This window comes from Cryptotermes secundus, unplaced genomic scaffold (assembly GCF_002891405.2).
Source record: "Cryptotermes secundus unplaced genomic scaffold, Csec_1.0 scaffold428, whole genome shotgun sequence".
Classification (NCBI taxonomy): domain Eukaryota; kingdom Metazoa; phylum Arthropoda; class Insecta; order Blattodea; family Kalotermitidae; genus Cryptotermes; species Cryptotermes secundus.
The window spans coordinates 1374739-1398374 of record NW_019720711.1 but is presented as its reverse complement, the minus strand read 5'-3'; the positions used below and the strand labels follow the sequence as shown (position 1 = coordinate 1398374).

At 41.4% G+C, this 23636-nt stretch overlaps 1 protein-coding gene and 1 long non-coding RNA gene across 4 annotated transcripts in view; one reads left to right on the top strand and one right to left on the bottom strand.

The window, feature by feature from the left end:
* The window catches only part of LOC111871774 (fibronectin type-III domain-containing protein 3a), a 227393-nt gene that overhangs the window by 200417 nt on the left and 3340 nt on the right, over positions 1 to 23636 (bottom strand). Inside the window, exon 1 of one of the 3 annotated variants that reach the window (XM_023865095.2) lies at positions 9218 to 9351. The exons of the other annotated variants lie outside the window; for them this stretch is intronic. Within the exon in view, the coding sequence (XP_023720863.2) occupies positions 9218 to 9324 (107 nt within the window). The 5' untranslated portion in view covers positions 9325 to 9351. Of the gene's footprint in view, positions 1 to 9217; positions 9352 to 23636 lie in introns of those variants that run through there. 3 annotated transcript variants of the gene reach the window in all.
* LOC117282917 lies at positions 5199 to 23121 on the top strand. Its single transcript, XR_004513842.1, has 3 exons — positions 5199 to 5284; positions 21200 to 21327; positions 22718 to 23121. It is a non-coding gene; the product is annotated as an uncharacterized LOC117282917 (long non-coding RNA).

The following is a 23636-nucleotide window of genomic DNA, read 5'->3' as shown; positions in this document are numbered from 1 at the left end:
CACACACACACACACACACACACACATATATATATATATATCGAGGACATTTCTCATTTATACAGGCCACCCAGCGCTGTCAGGGGAGTAAAATCTAGGGAAACTAAGGCGTGTGACTAAGATGGGCAGACAAGAGAAACGCATAAACAATTTTGGTAGGGAAACCTCTTCGGGAAGTCAAGCTGGAGATGTGAAGGATAACATTAAGATGGAAAAGGTAGGTTATGAGGACGGAAAATGAACTATCTCAGGATCGTATCCATTTACAAGCTTCGGTCTCCGTGATGCTGAACCTCCGGCGTATGATATCACAGAGTCAGTAGGTTATTAACATGTAAAGTAGGCGTGAAGTTCTTTGCGGCATTCAGTAAGGACAGGAACTTCGACAGCCACGGACGTATTGTGGGCGAAGATATAAATGTTGTAATGAATAACTTCGAAATTATCTGAAAACGTTGCATAAACATTTATTTAGAAATACTCCAAGAAAAAAATAATAAAGAGTGGTCAAGGGTATCGTTATAATACTGCAACTGCTAACAAATGATTCGAAGTGACGTCATGGATCTCGTACTTCGGAACTGCAATAATCAAACAAACAAGACCACGATAGATTACACACACGATGCTACTGCTGAGGCCAACGTGACTTGTCTTGAATTGCATCATCATCATTATCAGTAATCTGTCAGACGACAGGTCCACACTCTCTTCCAAAACAGTTCCTCCACTTAATGCGATCTAGAGCTTTCTCCTTCAAATGACAGTATCCTCTTCTGTCTCCAAGGTCATCCAGCATCTTCTTACGTCTTCTTGCCACTTCTATCCGCCCCTCTATCTTTCCTTCAATAACTTCTTTTAGAAGGCAGTTTCTGCGTAAAACATGACCAATCCAATTAGCCTTCCGTTTTCTTATTTCGTGTAGGATATTCCTCTGCTCACTGACTCTAATTAACACTTCTTCATTTCTCACATAATCGGTCCAACTGATCTTCTCCATCCTTCTCCAACACCACATTTCAAAACTTTCCAGATGTTTCTGATCTACTGCCCTAAGTGTCCATGTTTCAGCCCCATACAGAGCTATGCTCCAAATGTAGCATTTCACTAGTTTCTTCCTCAAATTTAAGTCCAATTTGCTGGTAAAAAGATTCTTCTTCTTGCTAAATGCAGCTTTTGCCATGGCAATCCTGGATTTAATTTCACTAGTACACCTTCCATCATCTGTTAACAAGCTACCCAAATATTTAAAACATTTCACATTCTCCAGTTGTTTTTGGTCTATCTTTATTGTGACTGGGGTTGGTTGTCTCGAAATTTTCATTACTTTTGTTTTCTCCACATTCATTTCCATGCCATAGCACCTTCCAATTTCAATTAGTCTATCAATCATGCCCTGTAGCACAGTTTCTTCCTTAGCCATTAACACAAGGTCATCTGCATATTTCACAGTTTGAATAATTTGCCCTCCTACTTTGAAGTCACCGAGCCCATCCAGAGCTTCCTTGGTAAGGCATTCGCTGTACAAGTTGAACAGAATTGGTGATAAACAGCATCCTTGTCGAACTCCTCTTCCAATCTGCACACTTCCTGTCTCCCCCCTGTCCAGTCGTACTCTAACTTTCTGATCCATGTACAATTTGCTAATCAATCTTCTTTCATGCCAATCGATACCTGTTTCTTTCAGGATCTGCATTAATTTGGTCCAGTTTACCCGGTCAAATGCCTTCTGCCAGTCTATGAAGCAAACACACAGTTCTTCATCTATCTCCAAAGTTCGTTCCGCTATAATTCTCATCATCCCAATTGCATCCCTGGTTCCTTTTCCTCTTCTAAATCCAAACTGATCTTCTCCAAGTACATCCTCTATTTTCCTTTCAATTCTTCTTTTAAGTATCTTTGCTATTATCTTTGCTGTATGTGCAATAAGACTTATTGTGCGATGGTCGCTGCATTTTGTAGCTTTTGTCTTTTTCTTTAAGGCAATCATTGTAACTTCTGTAAAGTCCTTGGGCCACTCTCCACTTTCATATATGGTGTTCATTAGTTTTGTCAGTGTTTTCAAACCACCTTCTCCCAGTAACTTGAGCACATCTCCAGGTACATCATCATCTCCTGTAGCCTTTCCCTTCCTCATTTCCTTGATAGCTTTTTCCACCTCACTTTGTAAAATATATGGTCCTTTCTCGTCTGTATCTACTTCTTCTTCCGGTTCAACTTCTAAGGTTTCTGGCCGATTAGGTCGATCATATAGTTCTGAAATATAATTTTCCCAAATTTTCAGCACTTGCCTCTGATCTACTATTCTATTCCCCTGGGAGTCTTCGATGCCAACATTTTGAATCCCATGATTCTCTTTCCATCCTAGTTCTTTTGTCTTCATGTACATCAAATCATAACGGCCTGTTCTTTGAAATTCCATAATCTCATTACATATCTTCTCAAGATATTCCTTTTTGGCCCTGTCCGTGGCTCTTTTCAATTCATTCCTCAGTCTCCTGTATTTCCTCCTGCCTTCTTCATTGTTGACATTCTTCCATTTCCTTCGCTCCTCCATTTTACTCATCATCTCCTGTGTAACCCATGGTTTTCTTGCTATCTTCTCAACTTTACCAACCAAATCACTGATAGTATCTAACATGCATTCTTTTATATTGTTCCACTGCGCTTCAGCATTTCCGCTTTCACCTTCAATTGCACCGAGTTTCTCTTCTAGGGTCTCTTGCACGCTTTGTCTTTGAGCATATAACTTCTCCAAATCCCATCTGGGTCTGCGCTTTCGAAATCCTGTAATTTTCTTCAACCTGGTTTGGAACTTGGCAACCATGAATGGCATATATGAAGTAAACAATAAGTGCGTACAAAATTATAACTGGATACCCTCATGGAAATACCTCACTCTGGACACCAAGACACTGACAAGCAAAAGTAAAACCAGGATCGACCGTTGGGAAATTAACAAAGTTGACAACCTTACAAGTAAACGGGCGAATGTGTTTGTTGGGTAGGCTGCGGAGAGAGGAAACGGTGTCCAACCAGGAAGAACAACTGACAATGTAATGCGCAAGCTGTCGTGGTGGTCCTCCAACTTGGAGTTCGAGAGTGGGACTAACAAAAATACATCTAGAAAATCCTTTTCTTACATGTTCAAACGGGAGACTGGATAGCGACTGGCCGGCGGGCCCACCCAGCCTCCTATCCGTGGGCTGGGGGGGGTTCTTTCCCCGAGGGTAGAGCGATCAGGTCGTGAAGTTGACCACACATCTCCAACTTGAGCCGAGGTCAAGAAAATGCGGATCTATATATCAGCTCATCCATACGCCTTCATGGTGTAGTGTTTAATTAATTAAGCACAGGGACATGTTACCGGTACTGGTTTAGCACGCAGGTGACGACAGAGTGCAAGGGAAGCTTCTGAGACAAGACGCAATTTCATCGGGTGAATAACTGTAGAAGTGTCAAGGAAGGCCAGTACCACGCCGTCCACTATTCCGTGTGCAGTCTCGTCCTTTAATGCACCTAACCATTTCACCATCCCTGCCCCCCCCTCTCTCGAATACACTCAAATACACACACACACACACGGAATCGCCTATTCTAACCTTTCCTGTTCTGTAACCTTTTCGTATTCACGATACAACAATTTTCACGTGACGTAATTTACAGCACATATAACGACAAAAATGTGCCAAGATTAAAAAAAAAAATCACCTCGTTCACTTAGGGCGAGTGGCCAAGTTTCATACCCATGTAAAACACGACAAAAATATACAAAGGAAATTTCCGGACAGGTTATACACCGCATCACAAAACTGTCTCACGGGAAACCAGTAAAGATACGTGTTCCAGCAGGTGACTTGGTACGTGTATGCCGTACATACAACATATTATAACTGCCTGAATTTGTACCCTTCACCATACCTCATCAGGTTAAGCAAGTCAAGGACGATGAGATAGCCAGGGCACGTCGCAATCACGGCGAGATTGGAAAAGCACACAAAATTCTATTCAAAAAACTAAAGGAAAGAGACAACTTGGGAGACCTAGGCGCAGATGAAAGAATATATTGAAATGTAAATTAACGTGAGGGTGCGGTCCAGGGTAGGGCCACTGGTAAACTCCTGTTCATATTAATAAACTGCAGGTTCCACAAAGGGCCGGGAATTTCTTGCCCATCTGAACGATTATTAACTTCTCAAGGACGCTGCTCCGTTGAGTTAGTTAGTTTTTTGTTTTTTAAATTCGCATTGTGGGGGGTGGAGTCCAGTTGGGTCTACTCGGCACGTCGGCCACTATTGGTCTATTGTACCTGCCCCAGGTGATTATGATGACGGAGAATTTGGTAGAATGAAGATTGGCAGGGGAAACCGAAGTACTCGGAGAAAACCTGCCCCAGCGCCACTTTGTCCACCAAACTTCCCACTTGACCAGACCCGGGATCGAACCGGGGCCGCCGCGGTGGGAAGCCAGCGACTAACCGCTTGAACTATGGCGCAGCTTAGTTAGTTACAACTGCTTGATCATAGAGAATTGTTTGCCTCTGTAATACGGCAGGCACGGATAAACAAGTACCGCGAACTGGACTTGCTATCAGCATAACAAGCATTCCTATAAGGCAAGGGTCTCCAAACTACGGCCCGCGAAAGAATTGTGCAGAAATGCTCCAGTTGAACTAATTTTCCATTGAGTACTGGTAAAAAATACTTGTTCATAGATTCCAAATTCTTTAATTAAGATTGTGTTTAAAATATACTGATATTCCATGTTATGGCCCAAGGGTTATGTACAAGTAGATATGTTTTTTGGGGTAAATTTGGAATAAGGGTATCTAGACTTTAAGATTAAGAAATAGAAATAATGAAACGTACCAGGAAGCTTGGGTTTGCAAAGAAGTGTAACAGGCAATAGCTTCGTAATCAGAATGTTAGCGCGACAGCGTAATAACGCTGACATTGAGGAAGAAGCTATATGAAGTGGGTCATAAAAACTATGGCATGAGGAAAACGCCGAGTCGGAGAGGGCGGTAGACCTGAAAGAGCCACCCCCTTTCGATAAACAGCCAATGAGTTGGCCACACCAACCCAAAATCACGTCAGGATGGGTGGCCGAATACACCCCCGGAACCCAGCGAGTCAGCAAAAAGACGGTACATAAACTCTTGAGGAATAAATCAGAACACTTTTAATTATTAATTGATACAGAGTTCAGCCGTAGGCTATCGCCGAGAGAGTGATGGCGATGAGTAGTTGCTGGTTGGTGATGGCGGCCTGTCTCCTCAGCTCACGTAAGTAGACTTACTTCATATAGCCATGAACATTAAGTGTGATAATATTAAAGTGCAAACCCCAGGGAGAGAAAGTGAAGACTAGATGGACTAGATTTACTGAGAAAGAGAGATAGAGGGATAGGATACCCAACAGCAGGGTGACAGGAGTGAAAATGTGTGTGCTACAGGATAATAACCCACATGTAATGCGAACCGACGAACGTCGGCAAATGGTGTATATATTATGTATATAGCGACACAGGTGAATAGAGTAGGATAGAAATGCGCTGTGATGTTAATTGAACCTAGCATTCCCTCAAGCGTTATCGTCTCCCCTGCCGACTCCAGCCTCCCTCCGAATCCTCCAGGAGAATTGCAAACTCAAGCCAAGGCGGCAGATACGTCAGTGATTGTAAATTTACCTGAGCCCTCACTAAGACATAACAAGATGGTTGGCAACATAACGGCCTGGTGGCAGCGGCGGGATACCTCCACGCCCCCTGTCACCACGGCAGAACATTCCATATTATGTTAATATTAATATTATTCACAATTTTACTAATTCTGGACCGCATACTGCGCGGTATTTCTTCGTACTTGTTCGGCCTCGATCGGCAGTGTCACTTCGTGGCAATGTAGGTAGCGCGAGCAGTTCGTTACTAGCCGTCTTGTGCACAAGACTTCTTGCAGTGGTGCAGTGTAATTGTAACAGATCATCATCACCTCAATTTAATCAGATTTTAAGAATGCAAAAAGAGTTCCATCATTCACATTAATTGTTTTATTATAATTTGTGATAAAAATATGAGCATTTGGTGCTACTGTCTGTTGTCATTAATATACGATAATTTATTCTCACGTACTTTGTATTTAGTTTATGAAATTCTGTGTTTTCAATAAAACTCATATACCTAGAGTTATTAATTTCTCATTTTATCCGGCCCGTTGAAAGTGCTGAATTACCTAATGTGGCCCGCGTTTCGAAAAGTTTGGTGACCCCTGCTATAAGGTATATAGCAAGAGGAAAGAAGGTTTTTCGTTAACGTCAATAAAACCTGTTGAAGAGCTAATGTGACAAATGGAAATTTCCACTTATGGCCCTTTGTAAACAAGGTTCAATATGTAAGANTCCCCTTCCCTCTCTGCTCTAACGGTATCCTCTTCAGTCTGCGTTACCGTGTCTCACGGTGTTGTCGCTTGCAGATTTACCTATACTTTTTCTTCAACCCTGAAGATGGGGGCGATACGTTCCTCCGAAACGTCGGTTAACACCACATATACACGGCGCCAAAGCCCAGAAGACTGCTTTCTTCAAGGTTGAATATGGCTGACAATCAAATTGGTGAGTCTTCCATACAGTATTTCAACAACAACCGTGGAACGATTTATGGAATATATGTAATGTCCGTTTATGACATTATGTAAACCACATTTTATTACAGATCAAGACGACTTAAGATCGAGATTTACCGACAAATTTTCCTGAAATATCCCATATGAATCTTTAAAAAATCTTAAAACGGTTTATCGAATAGACAGAAAAGTCAATATGGACATGTACTCCGTCCGAAATATCTATGAGAGTGTGGCATGATCAGGACCAACATTATTTATAAATGTTATCGCTGTCGCGACGGTTTGTATTAATTTTGCGACGTAAAAACGGTGATAAGTAGAAGCATCACATGGGACTTTTCTTCCAGAAGGCTGATTATAAGGCTGTGACATAACACTCAAAGATATTTTAGGCAGAATCTATGTAAATTAGCTTAAAGGATATACATGGCTGGATATCGGAACTACGCTACAAATTTGGTCCCCCATGTCGAATTTCAACAGTATTTGTAGATTGCTTTATGGGATTCGTGGAAATGTCCACTTAAAGCCTTATGTAAACTAGACTTTATCATGGACAGAAATCGGAATTACCCGACATCCTTTGTAGAAGTCTTCCGCGCCCAATTTCAACAATATCTGTGAAACGGTGTATAGGATATAAGGAAAAGTCTAGTCAAGGTCTTATGCAAACCAGGCTTTATTGTGGATGAATATGCATGGCAATGAGTGTTCCTCGGCAACGTTTAGTGAATGTTCCCATAGCGAATTTGAAGGAATTGTTCAACATTATAGGCACTGCTACTGGGGCACTTCACACGAGGAATTCTTTTGGTAAGGAACGTCTAAAATGGGCCGCGCCATAGCTCAAGCGGTTAGTCGCTGGCTTCCCACCGCGGCGGCCCGGGTTCGATCCCGGGTCTGGTCAAGTGGGATTTGTGGTGGACAAAGTGGCGCTGGGGCAGGTTTTCTCCGAGTACTTCGGTTTCCCTTGCCAATCTTCATTCCACCAACTGCTCCATAATCACCCTCACCTATCATCTGACGCTGGTACAATAGGCCAGAAGTGGCCGCAGTACAAGGGACTTAGTCCCACCCCATTAGCAATAAAAAAACGTCTAAAAAGCAAGTTTGATTTGTTTCCGCTCACAGAGGACGCAGCTACTCGAAGTGTCTGATTGATGGCATTAATCATCAAGACGGGCTCGATGTACCATTCGGTAAGAAATTTAATCGGTATAATTCCACATCTGTAATGATAAAAGCAGTATGTATAGGTATGTTTACTTGCGATCAGGGAGGAGGGAGACCTCGAGAAAAACGCTTAAATAACGTAGTAAACAGCTCGGTTAATATTTCTCAATGCTGTTCTGCGGCAATGGTATATTTTGGACAATATTTACTAGAACTCTTTTAATGTAAAGGACAGGCACGGTGGAATACGTGAGTACGTAAGGCGATACAGCTACGAAAGTTTATTTCACAGACGAATGCATTTTCAACGGGAATTACACTAGCCAGGGAAGTAAACGGTATTAATGTATACGAATAAGTTCTTTGCCCCATGTCTATCGACTCTGGTGCCGCAATTATCGCTGACAAGATAATGAGTTCGCACAAACATCAAACTCCTTAATTCCTAACAGTCCATGGGATATGTCTACATAACGACAGAAATTACTGATCTACCGCCTGTCTGATATCACTGCCATATGCTGTTCGAAATGCTTCACGAGCACTCAAACTACGCTGGTTGAACTCTTCCTAATTTCCGGCTGCCAAACAGTTACTTCGGAACCCAAGTCAAATGAGACATCAGCCCATACATCCACTGACCACAGGGAGATAATAAGCTCTCGTGGAGAAGATGTGGTCATTGGTAAAAAGGAAGAGTCGACAATGATACATCAGCCAGCACTGCCGGTTCCAACTACATCGCGCCACTCAGGAGAACGTGGTCAATGAGAAGGACCTGCCGGAACCAGCTGCAACTCTCCGGCATCTAGAAAAAGGAGTCTGATAGGCCATCGCCAATCATGTGGACATCCCACGGTTTATCTGTCCTTTGCAAAAGGAGACTGAACACGATATGCGACTAATATTAAGTGGAGAACGCAGAGGTCGGGGATTACAGTGTCACCCAGAGTATGGCCGACTATAACGCTATTTTTTTCCTATCTTGGGCAGCAAAACGTATACCACCCTGCTCTCCAGCTGAACTTGGATAAGGCAAGGTCTTCGCTGTACGAGCAGTACACTTCAAGCCCACAGAGACACAACAGTGTGGTAAAAAATGTATATCAAAACAGGCTTCAATGCCAAGAACATATGAGTTAGCTGAACGTAGGCTGAGCAGCTCGTCTTATTCTTGAACATGAAGATGGAGACAGTATGATAAACCGAAACTTCTGTGAACTATCAGACCACACGGCTGTAATAGATAGGACTCTTCACGTACGATAAGAATAAATCACAAATCTGCAGCAGCAACAGCAAAAGCCTTGCGTCACACTAAATTAATATATCTCACAGCAATTAACGGTTAATATTTCCTAACAGACCTACAAGTAATCATTAGTTTCGCTACCGATATATAGGCAACGGACTTGTTCTTACCTTTCTCCCGCAGTCGTCATAAAGTAAACAGGACTATTCGTTCGGAATACAGATGTCAATGGGCACAGTCCCCCACTACTCCTCTCTGTGAGCATACAGTAAGTCATATGCCTTCCCCATTTTAGCTCCCCACCGACATTGCTACCCCGGTAGACAATTCTCTTTTCTCTCTGTCTCGCTATGGCTCTACAGCCATTTGACATTGGCCGCTTATCAGTTTCTTAATCCCATACGCAACTACAGTCCATTCGCGGAGACGAGAGAGTCCTCGTAAACAAATGCACGCGGTATCTCCTTCGCTCAAAGAATGAAATCATGCAGCCATCACGTGATGCGTGTATCGTTGCAGGGCGTCCAAAGTTCACTCTTCAGTCTGAATGCAGGTTAACGTGCGTCCGAATGCAGTGAGTACACTGAAGTAACTGCGCGCTTTGTCCACTCCTTGCTGTCAGCTGTGGCGACGCGGGGCTTGCTTTGTTTACGCTAACTCTCTCGTCTCCGCGAATGGACTATAGGTAGTACTCTTCGCACGGGGGATCAGCCAGTCGCAAGGCAACTACCTACTCACAGACATCCATGCCCCAAGTACGATTCGAACCCAAGACCCCACTGCTCCAGCGGGCGAAGAAGGTTCATGTCTTTGATCGCGAGGCCGCTGTAATCGGCTCCGGCAGACATTAACATCTCTATAAAGTGTATCATATGAGATGGCGTGCCGACTAGGGCCGGAATATTTGGAATCAGAACGCATCCATTGCTATACAGCGGATAGCAATTCCTAGGCAGCGAAGCCTAGGAAATAGTTACCCCGGAATTGAAAGTCTAGAGGTGGGGTTTCCAGCGTTATAAACGAATTGTTTGAGGGAGACACGTATTCCCATGTTCGTTGAGTAACAGTGGGCGGAATTACCCTTCGACAAGGTATTCCCTATTCAGTCCGAGGGCAAGTCATAAGAGTTTAACGTCGGACAGAGACTAGCAGAGGTTGTATTAGACTAGAACAGAAGAGTTCTTATCCGACTAGAGAAGAAGTGTTGTAACATTGGAGAAGAAACGTCTAAAGGACATTATAAGTGGAGAATAACTGTCAGTGTGAAAGTAAAAGTGACTGTCCAATAAAGGTATTCGTTCAAATCCGAGAACCCACACAATTTCTTGTCGCGTTTCCTAGCAACACGCGACAACATTTTAAAACTATTTTCTTTATAACTCTGTAAAGCAGGGTTCCTGTTCTCTCGATTATTTTTGCAACAACAGCCATGTATCAACAATATACGAACACAAAGATGACTAATGTAAGAGAAAGCGGCCGCGCCATAGCTCAAGCGGTTAGTCGCTGGCTTCCCACCGCGGCGGCCCAGGNATCGCGGGTCTGGTCAAGTAGGATTTGTGGTGAGCAATGTGGCGCTGGGACTGGTTTTCTCCGAGTACTTCGGTTTCCCCTGCCAATGTTCATTCCACCAATTGCTCCACAATCACCCTCACCTATTCATCTGGGGCTGGTACAATAGGCCAGAAGTGGCTGCAGTACAAGGGACTTAGTCCCACCCCAGTAGCAATAAAAAAAAAGGAATAGAAAAGCAAGGACAGCATCTAAACAAAGCATGTACTCAAAACTGGAGTACGTCCACAGCTCTCCGAACTGTTACACGGCGTCAGTCACTCACCGTCCTCAAGAATCAGGACATAGGGACACAGGAAAGAGGATCAGGTAAAGATATCCATGGTGTGGCATTACCGTCCTTCATCTTTATGGCAGAACGAAGGATAAAAATTCTTTTATCCTTTTTTTTTATTGCTAGTGGGGTGGGACTAAGTCCCTTGTACTGCGGCCACTTCTGCCTATTGTACCAGCCCCAGATGATAGGTGAGGGTGATTGTGGAGCAATTGGTGGAATGAAGATTGGCAGGGGAAACCAGAGTACTCGGAGAAAACCTGCCCCAGCGCCACTTTGTCCACCACAAATCCCACTTGACCAAACCCAGGATCGAACCCGGGCCGCCGCGGTGGGAAGCCAGCGACTAACCGCTTGAGATATGGCGCGGCCCTATTTTTATCTCAAATTACATATTTTATGAGAAACGAGTATTCAATTCCATGTATAATTTAAATGCAGCAAGGAGATACGGACATTGGTCAGAAAGACCACTTTCCTATTGCACAGGCCTCGTTAAGTCCTCTAAATCATGATATGAGAAAAGTTAAGTTTACAATTCAACGATAATATACAATAACGCTCTCGGCTAGTGTGTAGATGTTCACAGGATCGAATAATATACCAATGACAATTATTTTATTGCTTGCAAGCGTCGTATGTCAGAGATTACATCATTGTTATTGTTACTATGTAGTCGAGAGTCTGTCTACATTAAACTTGTCAGATATAACCTCACAATTTAGCACAGATGACACTTTATAATTAGCGACTTATAAAGAGGCTATTATTTCACACAGAATTTGCATGTACATGATGCATTTTTATAGGAATTTTCACATACCTAAATATAACGGCCCATTAGTTACAGCCGTCAAAACGAGAATTAAAATAAATATGCCAATGCTTCCAAGTTATTTTATAATCTACAAAAGAGCGCATATACAAAATTTGCATATATTTCGAAGTTTCAGTACCGTACATTGTTTCAGAACCCTACATAAAGTGTCGTTATTGTCGCTCCAACGTCACATGTTTCCTCAACCATCGTGTCATTACTGCCTGTAGGAAAAAAAACGTCTTTGGGTAGCTTCAACAGCATAACGCCCACATGGAATTTCACGAAAATCTGTCAACTGGTTCCGAATATGAAAAAGGACAGACAGAAATACAAAACAAAACACAAAACCGTAACCTAATAAGGCTACTTTCTTTCCTTGAGAAAGGAAAGTAGGCTAACAAGTCCACAATCGCCTCCTTTCGTCGTTCCGAATGCATTTCTATCCTGTCACTTAACGACAGGCCTAGACAACCTATGCACCCAAGAACATGTCACGTATTAAACTACGTAATAAGCGAATCAACTACTTCTGAATAATAGAAAACTCCGTGGTTCTAGTCCGAAAGCGAACTATGCCGACCGAGGGGCCGCCGCTTGTCGGCGAAGTTAGTGCCAACTTTAGCGGATAGAGGGTGTCGCGTGGTCAGCACAACGGATCCCCACGGCCGTTAATTTCGATTTTCTAGACTGAAACTACAGGGTGGGCCAGACTCAATTACGCAGTTTTTGATCATTAATAACTAACCAATCCAACAACACACGGGATAATGGGAAAGTACCTTTTGTTGTCGATAGATGGCAGCATCATACGGTATGCTGTGAACGAGGTCAATACTCTGCCTACTTAGTGCGCATCGAGGAAACGTCATGGCCGGTAGACAGTTGTCTATCGAGCAGCGTGTAAAATGTGTGCGCTTTTTCTCAGTTACTAACAATGTATCAGAAGTCCAGCGCAGGATGTTGGAAGAGTTTGGACCGCCAGCAGTCCACAGGGACACAATCGTCCGAATAAACAAGCAGTTTGATGAAACTGCCAGTGCTTTGAATCCCAAGCATCCTGGTCAGCCGAGAACTGTCCGAACTGCTGACACACAAGCACCTGTTGCTGCGGAACTGGCATCATCTCCTCAGAAATCGAAGTCTACTTTGATGAACTGTGGTGGCAGCAAGATGGGGCCCCACCACACTTCGCCAATATTGTTCGAGCGTTCTTGCATCAAGTTTTTCCTCAACGCTGGATTGGCCGTCGAGGGCCTGTGGAGTGGCCAGCCCGATCACCCGACATCACCCCACCAGACTTTTTCCTTTGGGGTTACCTCAAAGACAAGGTGTACGCTAATCCCATTGACAGTGTGAAACATCTGCGTGAGGTGATTGTTCAGGAGTTCAATAAAGTTCCGGTGAATATGTGTAGAAAGGCGTGTGAAAATGTTGCTTTGCGTCTGCAAGCCTGTGTTGACTTAAGTGGTGCCCAGGTTGACCAGCATCTTGAAAATCGATGACTTATGTGTGTGCGATTCCATTTTTGTAACCATTGCAATTGTTAACATTTATCAATAAAAATAACATCTAATCAAAAACTGCCTAATTGAGTCTGGCCCACCCTGTACTTCTGAAGAGCAGCAGCAAATAACAAGATGCACTCCAATTTGAAGTGCGTGTACTTTTTAAATGCGTTCTTTGTGATTTTACACATCTCACTGTTAGTGACGTTTATTGACTAGTGATGCAAATGCCGTAGCGGTATAATTACAATTTATTTATACCATCCAATGGGTGATCTCAGTGATTTCAATTATGTACATGTTATCTCTCGGAAACGGGCTGGATTCACTTTAATAAGTTTCAGATTTCTGTTGAGTGCTATATCCTATCACCAATAACAGGAAACAATATTTACAACTTGAATGAATATTACATACCGATGATTTAAAGCACAAATATTTTACGTAAACTTTTGGCCAATTCTGAGTTACTGTTTATGTCAAAAACACGAGCAGTAGTAAGAAAGAAAGGGACGGAAACTTAAAGAGAAAATTCCGTCGTAACTGCGTTTCATAAGGGTGACGCTTGAAACGAAATTCCGTCGTAACTGCGTTTCATAAGTGTGATGCTTGAAACGAAATTCCGTCGTAACTGCGTTTCATAAGGGTGACTCTTGAAACGAAATTCCGTCGTAACTGCGTTTCATAAGGGTGACGCTTGAAACGAAATTCCGTCGTAACTGCGTTTCATAAGCGTGACGCTTGAAACGAAATTCCGTCGTAACTGCGTTTCATAAGCGTGACGCTTGAAACGAAATTCCGTCGTAACTGCGTTTCATAAGCGTGATACTTGAAACGAAATTCTGCTGTAACTTCGTTTCGTAAGCGTGATGCTTGAAACGAAATTCCGCCGTAAATGCGTTTAATAAGTGTGACGCCGGAAACGTAATTCCGCCATAACTGCGTTTCATAAGCGTGAAGCTTGAGACGAAAGGAGCATAATTAGGTCACTGTGATGAAGCTGCGAACTGAATAATAAACTGACGACTTTGGACTACATAGAATTCTATATGAATAATATCGACAAAAAAATCGTACTTAACGATCTATCGTTCTCAAAGTAACGTAAACAGTAAACGGTAGTGTGCATAAATTGGCCATTAGATGCATCCGATATGTTATAAACGACAAATTAACTTCCGAATGCATGGGAATTTAAGGGGAGATACCAAATTTGAAATTAAGCCTCCAAAACAGATGTAGTGAAATTAAATACTCAAATAAAATATTTCAGCGAACAATTAAATAATACAAAACACAATTGGGAGTCAAATACTTCATTGCAATTTTGTACTTGAGGTCCTCACAGCGGTGATTATGACGAAACCAGCATGAAGCGGTGGCTTGCTGCCTGCTTCATGTTGGTTTGTTGTTTAGCTTAGTCTTCGAACCAAAGGATTAATGTGATATGTCCCACGCCAGCTCCCTCCTTCATGGTAGTTTGATTTACAATTCAACCCTGAAGATGGAAGTGATATGTTAATTCGAAACGTCTGCTGACTTTCACCAAGCTATATGGCGCTATTAACTCTTTCATTTCCACATAATCTTCGACTATCATGGAACTGAAACCGGAAGGTAGTCAATTTAAGATTTCATATTTTCTAGGCGGTGAAGTCAAGTGCTATGACACTGTGTTATGCTCTGGTAGGTGGGTACCAACGTTTCGAAGGAATATACTGCCTCCATATTCAGAGTTAACTTGACTTTAACCCTGAAGATGGAGACAGTATGTTCAATAGAAACGTTGGTATCCTTCTGACAGAGTACAACATAGTGTCATAACTACGGAAACCGGAGCATGTAGACACTATTAACCAGCAAAGGGGACTGTGAAGATCAGAGTAAATGAACTACGTGATCAGACACAAGTAGGAGCCTAGTATCATATTCATCAGTGGTAAAAGTAAAGCTACCCCTGTTAACAGGCTGCCGAGGCTCATAAGGTTGTGAGACGTCGAGGCTCCCATTCTCCAGAAAATCGGCTCATAGATGGTGGTGAAGTCAGGAGTATGCGCCGGCCTCACTTAACCCCCCAGGAAGATTCCTGGTACTCACTTCTGATAGAGGCTGAGTCGACCCCAGGGCCATAATGCGGCTGGAAGAATTAGGTAAATTGAACAAATCAACCTCATCGGGACTCTAAACAGCAATCTTCCGGCTAATAGATAGTGTGTTAGAGGGACAGCTTTACCTTTTTCTTTGCATAGTTTTCCAAAAATCAATTCCGCTTAGAATTACAAATTTATTATCCATACAAACTGCTCCGCAGACATCCATGTTAATTCAAATACGCCGCAAAATCCTACAGACGTTATGGCGAAGGATACACAGTATTACTATGCATCCACGTAAACGTACAAATATTTATGGTCATCGACAACAAACTCTGGAACTGGCATCATGCACTTCGAAGTCTGGAGACAAGTATGAAATATGCAGGATGCGTAGATCACAAAACATTTACAAGAAGATGCTAGCAATATTCTTTTGAAACTAAACAAACCTGCAGTGACTCAAGAAACGGCTAACATATTCGTGGATACCTTATAGAGACTTTCACTGTAAAATCAGTTGGAAATCCAGATTTCTCGAAAGCTCTAAATCAAGCTTTCATGGGCACGAAAAACAAATCGCTAAGAAATACACTGGGTAAGCAGTCATCTTAAATCTCGCAAAGCCGCTGGAGCCGGTGGCATACAAAATACTGTCTTAATAAAGCACCTTCTATTCAGTTCATTGCCAAAACTTACTGCGCATCTACAACCAACAATTACTTCCCAATCGTTGGAAAACTGCCAAAATTACCATGCTACAAAAACCAAACACAGATAAATCTTTTCCACTATAGGCCAAATAGTTTACTATCTAAGGTCTTCGAAAGACACAAGAAATATTACTCAAAGGATTTAATTTTACATTAAAGAAACTAAATTTAATCATGGAAAAGGGCGAATCAAAAGAAACACATTGTAGCAGCTCGTAGAATGCATTATTCTTGGGTTCGATAACAACAAAGCTACATTCGGAGCACGTCTGGATATGGAAAAGGTGTTTGATGATGTACGGATAATCAGGCTCGTTTCGAAACTTAAGGTCACAATTCTTGCTCAGTTTATACATCTAATGCTTGTACATAACGACCTACATACAACACACAACTAATTCAAAGCCTAACAGACGTCTTAGTTAGGCAGGAGTGTCAGCCTGGTCAGTTGCAACATACTTTAGGGGGGGGGGGTCATCTTAGACTCAAAACTTACAGACCATATCAGTAGGCCACTGCATAAAGCTAGCTGCTGACTCAGAAAACTGTATCCAATCCAGAACAAGTCCTTCACCATCCTCTTTAATCCTGCCCTAATCATTTATAAACCATTGACAATGTCAATCCTAACACATGCAGACCCTGACTTGGGATACGCGACTAAAACACATTAACTCCACATTTTCCAAAACAAGATGCAAAGTATTACTATAAGACTTCCAAAGATAAAGTCACTCAATATATTATTGGTATGTAAAACATTCAAAGTCAAGTCAAGCCAGCCCGAAAACTGCAACTTAAAATCCTGGTTAGTGAGAACCCCTAAATAAGGCAAGTAGACCTGTACAGTTTCATTAGTGGCAAACGTAATGGAGGAACAGCGAGGTGTTCTAACTTACAACAAATTATACTCATATTACTACGCTATATGCAACACTGAAAACAGTATGGGTCATTTATTTAATTAAAGTCCTCTCTGAGTAGAACGCTCATTCCGTGTGGATAATCATCAGAGTGAATAGGGGAGGGGTTAGTTCACAGAGACCACCAAGGCTAATCCCTACGCTGGATTAATCAAGAGTCCATACTACGAGTACGTGCTGATTGCCACGACGGAACATACACTGCTATACAATCCAACGCTATATGAAATATATTGTTGTATTTCCTACATGTGGTTCACACTTTCAATTCTGTTTGACATGTCATTCAAAATATGACTAAAGCAAGAGCACTACATTCGGGGACTCCTACATTCTTTTGTATGCTGGACTGCTCGCTATATGTCAGCATACATCCGGCAGGTCCTGAGGCCAGTCGTCCCGACATGTCTTCTTGGTTTCCCTTTGTTTCCAAGCAAATGCTGGACTGCTGGCTGTAAGTCAGCATACATCCGGCAGGTCCTGAGGCCAGCAATCCCAACATGCGTCTTCTTGGTTTCCCTTTGTTTCCAAGCAAATGCTGGACTGCTGGCTGTAAGTCAGCATACATCCGGCAGGTCCTGAGACCAGCTTAGCCTGATGGTTACAGAGTTTTAAAAAAATTGGGGGTAGCAGACTGTAAAATATAATTCCATTTTTGCCAGTTATGTCATACTGTTTCCAAATAAGTGCTCAAAATTCAATTTAGAGGATTTAAAAGGCAATTTCTTCTTTCAAAAACATACTAGGATTTAAGAGACCTGCTGAGCAAGTGTTCTTGTGGAGATTTACTGACAGCTGTCTGCAGTGTTGGAGGACAATACTCTATGAATATACAGAATGTCTAAATAATTTGACCATTTCTGGAAAGTTCCAAAATCGATTCTTAAATATGTCAGAATTGCCACATTTCACAAGAATGCAATCTTTTCCTATATTACAGCCAGATGTATTATTACATGTGAAAACAATGACCGCATTCAAATAAATTATTGTCTATGGAAATAATGATTCGTGTGCATCCTGGCTTAAAAAAAAATATGAATCAGTCTACATTAAAGTAATTTAAGTCCACTTTTTCCATTCAAAGCCCTCTACTTGACTCTACTGGGATCATACATGTTGATTCTATGCTAAGGGGGTATCAGTGCACTCTGATTCTCTTCTTTAATAAAAAAAAGTGTGAAAATCACTCCACAAAAAGGGGCGAAGTAAAAACTGAAAAGTTTTGATTCTTCAGCAAGACAATATCCGGTTACAGAGAGTTCCAAAGCAATGACTGTTCTTAAGGAAAAGGGATGGAAAGTGTTTCAGTACCTCCTTGGCTGATCTGAATTAATGAAAAGCCAGAAGTTTGAACATGATAACATGTCAAAACAGCACTCTTATCATTTCCTGTGGATGGCATTATATGTATGCATACGAGCCACAAAGCTTGACCACAGATGGGGGGGGAAGAGAGAGAGGGAGAAAATAATACGTGCAACTACACACAATATCACAGAGGAGCAGAAACTTAAGTACAAAGTGAATGATAAAATAAATATCCCAAATTTACTGTGTGCTCTTTATGTGTAACATTTATGTATGAGGATGAGTCAAAGTTAATCTGCATTTAATTTTTTTTCTTCTGAAGATGTGCAAACCAAAGAAATTAATCTTTTTACAGATAGTTTGTGACAGCATTGTACTCATTGCCTGCCTGGTGGCCATGGTGGCCATGTACTTTGCTTCTGCACATTATAGCTAGTTCAAGATGGCATCAGACCTTGTCACTCCCATTGTATTAGGGTGGTTCAAGGCTGAGCTAGACTTTAGATTTTTAGATATACAGCAGAACTTGGTTATAACGTCATCAAAGGGACCTAAAAATAGTGTCGTTATAAACGAATGTCGTTGTAACCGAAATGGGCACTTCCACAGTAGCCTTATGTTAGTCACGTAAAAATCTACCAAAAACCGAGTTAAAATGTTGCATTTTTTAGTGAATTACGTAGTAATTACAGACTAACGTAACATTAACCTGGAATTAATATGGATTCTCCATATCGTTTGTACTGTAGAATTCACCAAACCAAATTCGCGGCATACATCAGCTTTTTTCCTTCCATTTTCTATTTCACGAATCACTTTAACTTTCTCTTCAATGCTTAAAACTTTCCTTTTCATTGCCATGTTTTCGCTACTGCACTTCTCTGTGTTTAGGCAGGAACACTATAGGGTAAGCAGACAATGTTGGGTTCTGTTAGACGAGATTCTAGGAAAGGAATGCAGTTAACAACCTGCCGCGTCCTCTTGCACTATTCACGCAGTCCCACCCCACACCCTTGTTTTCTCATAAAACCCACGCTCCTCTTGCAGCCCGCGGTCGTATTCTTCCAGGACAGTCACGTCAGCAAGTAGAGAAAGTGAGGGTGGGCAGACACATCGAACTTTCCCACGATATCAGAGAAATTCAGGAATGAAAATGACGTTACATACGAGGTTGATGCATTTGTGCATGTCGTACTAAGCAAGGTATAAAAACAGTTGCTTTATGAGGAATTAGTTCGTACCATTGAATATTTGACGCAATAGACAAGGTGTCGCAGAAACCGATGTTGCTATAACCAAGTTTTACTCTATATGCCAGAACTGATAAACTCACACCCTTTTTCACACTATTCTCCTCTTATACTACCAATTTTTCCCCCATCGTCCTAACAAGTTACTGATGCCAGCAGCACAGAAGGTTTTACCCTGACCAGGACACCATGTTTCAGCTCATCATCATTTTGAAATTTCTGTCCTTCTAGGTGCACCTTCATTAGCCCAAACAAATGAAAATTTCTGGAAGATAAGCCTGGGCTGTAAGGAGGTTGGATCATGATTTCCCAGCCCACTGTTCTCAATGTTGCCTTCATCAAATTAGTCATATGTGGACAAGTATTGTCATGAAGGACGATTACATTCTTTGACAGTTTCCTAGGTCATTTCTTCCCAATCACTTGGGTAACATCAATCTTAAGGAAGTTACTGTAATACTGAGCATTAATTGTTACACTGTGTGGAAGAAATTCAACATGAATCCCTCCCTCATGTAGTGAATGTTCACACTGTGTACAGACGTTGCCTGAATGTGAGCATGTGGGAGGTCTGAGATATCTTTATGGCCTTCTGAAAACTTAGTTGTACTAATCACAGACATTTTCATGTGATAGGGTCTCTTCCCCATACTGTATACTTAACCTACAAAGAATTTCTGTTGGTTTCATTTTCTCTTTCACTAGGAATTTGATGATACAGCATTGCTCTACACTAAGATCTGATACCATATTGTACCTGCTCATTCCCACATGCATGGAAACAGGCTGCAGATAATGGAAGCATGAAGACAGGATTTGGAGTTTCAGTGCATATTGTATACCTTTGCAGCAATTCATTAGAGGCTTGTAAGGAATCAACATTCATGAAATGTGTTCATGTTTATTACTGAGTTATTAGACTGCAAAATATAGGCCCTCAATCTGTTTACACCCATACCTTATGAACTCCTGCAGCTAGCGCACTGAGATTTCCAAGGACCCCTTCAAAAATTGAGATTTAGACTTACATATGTATTTGCCATTTTTCAACAAATTTTAACTAAATACACAGTGATAACAGAGCACATATATGGCATCTGCTCAGAAGCATTACATATCATTTCATACCTGAAATAACAAAACCACTTCTTGCAATTTATAGCCGAAATATGGATTTTGAAATTAGATAAATCAGGGATTAATGTAAAATATACAACAATAAGGTTGGCTCAAATGAATCTTGTGGAAAATATAAATTGTTAATCTGACCTTTCAGTTATTCAGTATCAGAGGGTGTGGGTTTCCCCACGCACGGTGACTAGTAGTCTATTGTATGTCCCCCTTTCATTTCTACTGTCTCCATACCCTACCGGTACTGGTGCTCGCTATCTCCCCTTTCTGCCAGCAAGATCGGCCCTCTTCTGGCAGTGGTACCCGATAACTTCCCCATCTACCGGAGGCATTGGAAACTACTTTGGCAGGAAACTTTTTGCCTAATTTTGCTCAGAGGTCTCCTAGAGACATGAGGATCTTTTACGTGCCGTAAATCTATGACATGGGACCCACGGCTTAAAGTCCCTCCCGGAGGACTTGTTCCCTGAATTTTTCCACCCTTAAAAATTCCACGACTTCCACCGGGTTTGAACCCGCTTACCTTGAGTCATGAGGTGTAATCTGACCTTTTCTTTCAGATATATATTTCAGCAAAAAACATACAACTTTGGGAGACTTGATACTACACACAGACAATTGGACAAAAGATTCTTTGCCATCACATAGTGGATACAGTTCCAGTAAGTTCTCAAAGGGCAGGAAATAAGTAAGTTTATAATTTAATAAGTTGTATAAATACCTGAAATTGTCATGTTTTCAAGATAACCAGAACTTATACATGCAATAAAAAACCTTGTTAATAAAGAGAAAGTGAAGTAGTTACTATAGGATTCTGACGATGGTGTATAACACACTGATATATTGGGTTTTTGGACTTTATCCATCGTCCTGGTTTTTAAGATAACTAATAAAAACACGACGTTTCCACGCTTGTATGTGTTCGCAACAATTTGTTACGAATATTTTTCTTATTAGCTCTCATGTACTTAGCCTGGTCTCAGGTGTTTATAATCTTCATGTTTTGTGACATTGGTTTGTCCAGTGATTGAGGCTAGCTCTTTCTAACGGACCCAACAGAATAGGTGTTTTCCTTCACCTGAGGACGGAAACAGATCCAGTTTCCGAAACGTCGTGTTTTTATTAGTTATCTTAAAAACCAGGACGATGGATAAAGTCCAAAAACCCAATATATGAGAAAGTGAAGTGTTTCTCTGTGCTTTATTAATTAAGCACCATGCCATAAAGAGGTATGGGGGAGTAGAGGTACAGTTCCATCATTCTTAACCTTGGCCATATATGGAAGTGGGTGATCAGCTTCATGTCACTGTCATTTTAGTACTTCCAGGGGGAGAGTTCACACTACCCATTGGACAGGTGACTGGGTGGGTTCCAGAGCCATTCTGGACATTGTGGAGAAGAGAAAAATTTCTTGTCCCTGCCGGGAATCAAACCCAAATTTCTTGGCTGTCCAGCCTGTAGGCCATTGCTACACCACAAAAATAAAAGAAAGAAGTTAAATTAATCCATATGTTGAGAGATTTGGGACTTTAAAAAATTCAGCATGTTAGACATCAAGCATACAATATGACTTGTATAAAACTGAGGTTACACTTGAACCACATGCTTTCAAAACGTTTGTTCAAAAGATACATTACAAAATGAAGCCCATAGGCAATTTCAGTTTAATAAAAGAAAAGGTCAAGCTATCCCTGTAACAGGCTGTGGAGGCCCATAGGATTGTGAGACGTCGAGGCTCCCACATATTCTAGGCAGACGGCTCAGAGATGGCAGCGAGGTTATCAGCCTTACCCGCTGGTTGCCCTTCATCCCCAGGAAGATTCCTGTTACTCACTTCTGTTAGAGGCCACAGTGTTGGCTAGAAGGGCTAGGTAAATTGAAAAATCCTATTATCTCATTGGGAACCAAATTCATGACCTTCCAGCTTGTAGCACAGTGCCTAAACCAATTATGCTACCATGTGCCCCCATCTCAGTTTAATGGGTGGGGAAATATGAGTAGCACCAAAATAGCAGAAACCCTGCTTTTTATGGAAGAATACACATACACAAATTACAAAAGCCAATTTTTACTTTCAGGGACTGTTAAATGAATGAAGAACAAGAAGCAGAGAAAAGTTTTAAAGGAATACAAAAAGAAATAAGAGTCACAGGCAAGTGTATCTTCCAAAGCTGTAAATATGTAACTCAAGCAAAGGAATGATCAATGTCTTAAAACTGTGAAGAAAATGTTCTACAGTTAGTTATTTTTATCCTGTTGGTGTGGAAAATTCCTTAGGAGAAAATGATTACAGAAAGAGATGCTGTGTGGCCTAAACTGTGCATGTCCCCTACTTACACTCGTAAATCATCGTTGGTAAGAGATACGAATATCAAAACATCTCACAGCATTCCATATTCTTCTTTGAGGACACCTCAGGAATATTACGAATTCTGCACAAAATGAATCCACAATGAAAGACTTAACACTTTCCTGTTCACACTGTAGGAGGTAGAATTCATATTCTACTATGAATAAAACACTTGGCTCAGTGTCTTTCTGATAGTGCTCATGATGAAATGCATGGAAAGTACATATATTATCTTACGTAAGAGATCTCATTAACGTGTCTCATGAAATACTTGGAACAAGTATAACATATTTTTATGGTAATTATGTCTGAACCATTATTATACAGATTCTTAGGCACAAAGGAACAGTATACAGCAACCAAGTTTGATACCATTATTGAAGAAGCAGATCCTAATAAACCATTTTCCTTTGGAATTAATAATGAATAAACATAGATGTGTATAGAATATTATTACAGAAAAATATTCATGTTTGCAATTGGACTTCCATTCTTTCACACAGTGCAGCGTTTCATTCATGATCTACGAGGGTCATACTGAAAGTCATGAGCAACAGTTTTTTGTAAAGTAACATGCTTTATTATTGACAAACCACACCACATCAATCTACAGATCTTTCTTTATTTTTCCACATAATCGCCACTTC